At 32.1% G+C, this 2500-nt stretch overlaps 1 protein-coding gene across 10 annotated transcripts in view; it reads left to right on the forward strand.

The window, feature by feature from the left end:
- Positions 1 to 2500, forward strand: part of LOC125040167 (NADH-cytochrome b5 reductase-like) — a 4929-nt gene that overhangs the window by 2186 nt on the left and 243 nt on the right. For 5 of the 10 annotated variants that reach the window (XM_047634691.1, XM_047634693.1, XM_047634690.1 and 2 more), the window contains exons 2-3: positions 405 to 499; positions 1338 to 2500. The exon at positions 1338 to 2500 is cut by the window's right edge and continues 243 nt beyond it. In XM_047634691.1, coding sequence (XP_047490647.1) covers positions 1653 to 2500 — 848 coding nt within the window. In that variant the 5' untranslated portion in view covers positions 405 to 499; positions 1338 to 1652. The remainder of the gene's footprint in view (positions 1 to 404; positions 500 to 1337) is intronic. The other 5 variants (XM_047634696.1, XM_047634700.1, XM_047634695.1 and 2 more) reach the window with 1 other exon arrangement.

The following is a 2500-nucleotide window of genomic DNA, read 5'->3' on the forward strand; positions in this document are numbered from 1 at the left end:
TGTTTTACATGCATTTTTCCATTTTTTTTCTAGCACTTCAATTTCTTCCAACTATTAACCATTCCATTTTTTTCTGTCCTGTGAACATATGTAACTCTTAACTTTTCCATCCCAACAGAGGTTAAAGAATTTGAGTTCATTGATTAATACACACTTGTAATGCTTTTGAAAAATGTTACTAAAAGGGTAACTTAGTTGTTGAGTGGGGAAAAAGTATCCAGTACCTTCAAGGTTATATATATATATATATATATATATATATATATATGTATATATATGTATATATATATATGTATATATATGTATATATATATATATATATGTATATATATATATATATATATATATATATATATATATATATATATATATATATATATATATATATTTTTTTTTTTTTACAGGACTGTGGTCCAACCATAGTTGGGGATGATGACAGTGATCCGGAGTTGATGTCTTTCCTTAATGCTAAACGAATAAAAAATCTGATTACAAAGACGTAAGTACTCTTACAGAATTAGGGAAGAGGGTTAGTTAGTTTTATAGTTGCTTGTAGTATAATAAGTCTGTTCATGTGCACCATACTCATGTATATTGTTATATGTAGTGTAAGTATGGAATATCAGATTTGCCATTATTAGCCATTGCTGATATTTTACTGTTATTGAGGGTATTTTTTGAATCCACAAACTTTCTCCAATTTTTTTTTTTTTTTTAGAGCAGTTTTGATACAGTTAACCCAATGCCGCTGGGGAAAATGAATAAAAAATGGGGAAAATGCTGTGCTCATTTTCTATATTTTTTATAGATGGCTCTGCTAGTGCTTAGCCACAAAGGAGTCAATTAGTAGACCTTGTGACCTTACCTGATTTGAATTGACAGGAAAAACATATTTTTTACTAGTGCTGTGAATATTTATGGTGTTATTTTTATTATAAACATGATTACTATGTTATAAACATTAGTAACAGCAAAATAAGATAACGAAAAATATTTTTGTAATCAAAGAAAAGGGTAAACGGGCGAGACAGGCAGTACTCGTAATTGGCTCATTGGTGACTTAGTACAAGTGTAGCCATCTATGTGTAAAAACAATCAAACATTTAACTCACAGTGGGCATAGCATGTACGTACATGTCATGCCTGTTGGCATTGGGTTAAGAAAATATTAATACAGTTTTAAGGAAATATTATAGGCTGGTCTATGAAGTAAGTGTGTGAAATATTTAACCTTGTTTTCAAATATTATAGTCAAGAATGAATGGTAATTATTAGGTCAAGTCAGATAAAAATTTAAATATTTAGTGAATTTAATATTGTCAAATCTTTGTACACAGAGTCTCCTATACCACAGACCTGGCTCCTCGATGTGTCCTAAATCTTCTTGAGAAAAAGGGATGGTCTGTTGTCTCCAGTGCTGGTTTTGCAGAGACATGTGTCTGGACTCTTCACAAGGATGAATAACAAACTCTGCAAAAGCATACTCTTCTTCTTATTTGACTGTCTTTCTAACATTTAAATTAGTAAGAAAATGTGCTGTTATATGTGGCTATGTTAATTAAGATAAACCTTCTTTAAGCCATTAGGTGATTGACTTACAGGTGAAAACTGAACAGTAATAATCCTGTTGCTTCTAATTTTGTACTGTAAAGATGACTAACAGAATTACTGATATTGAAGATTTGTTGCCTCCCAAACCTCAAGCTCCTCAGCCTCGGGACTGTTGTGGCAGTGGCTGCTGCCCGTGTGTGCATGATATTTATGAGGAAGACCTAAGGAAATGGAAGAAACAATGCAAGCGTATTCGGGAGGGAGGGTTAGAGGAAGTGCCAGTGGAAGGGGCACTCCATCCAGATAAATGGAAAGAATTTGAAATTGTAAAGATAAAAGAAATTTATTCTAATTGTCTTTGTTATACATTCAAGCTTCCAGAGGGTAAAAATTTAGGACTTAGCATTGGCCAACATTTAATTGTCAAGCAGATAAAAAATGGTAGAGCAGTGATTAGGCAATATACCCCAATATCAGATATTTCTGAAAAAGGATCATTTGATGTGTTAATAAAAATCTATCCTAATGGCAAGATTACTCAACTGATTAAAGATTGGAAAGTGGGAGATAACATTCCTTGGAGGGGTCCATTTGGCAATTTTTCATACAAGACAAATTGTTATAAAAGGATTCTCATGTTAGCAGCTGGGACAGGGATTGCACCGATGTATCAAATTATAAAAGCAATTGTGGATAATGATCAGGATGAAACCTTTATTAAATTGTTATATTCATCTAAGAGCATTTCAAACATTCTATTGAGGGAAGAACTTTTAACATTATGTCAATTTTGGAACTTTAAAATGACTCATTACCTAAGTGCAGAGGATGATTTGCGAATGAAGAAATACAATGAAACAATTATGTCAAGGAAATTGACTAAAGAGGATGTAAAAAGTGAATTGCTACAAGCACCAGTAGACTCTACTCTAGTTCTAGTATGTGGGAC

This window comes from Penaeus chinensis, chromosome 28, assembly GCF_019202785.1.
Source record: "Penaeus chinensis breed Huanghai No. 1 chromosome 28, ASM1920278v2, whole genome shotgun sequence".
NCBI lineage: Eukaryota > Metazoa > Arthropoda > Malacostraca > Decapoda > Penaeidae > Penaeus > Penaeus chinensis.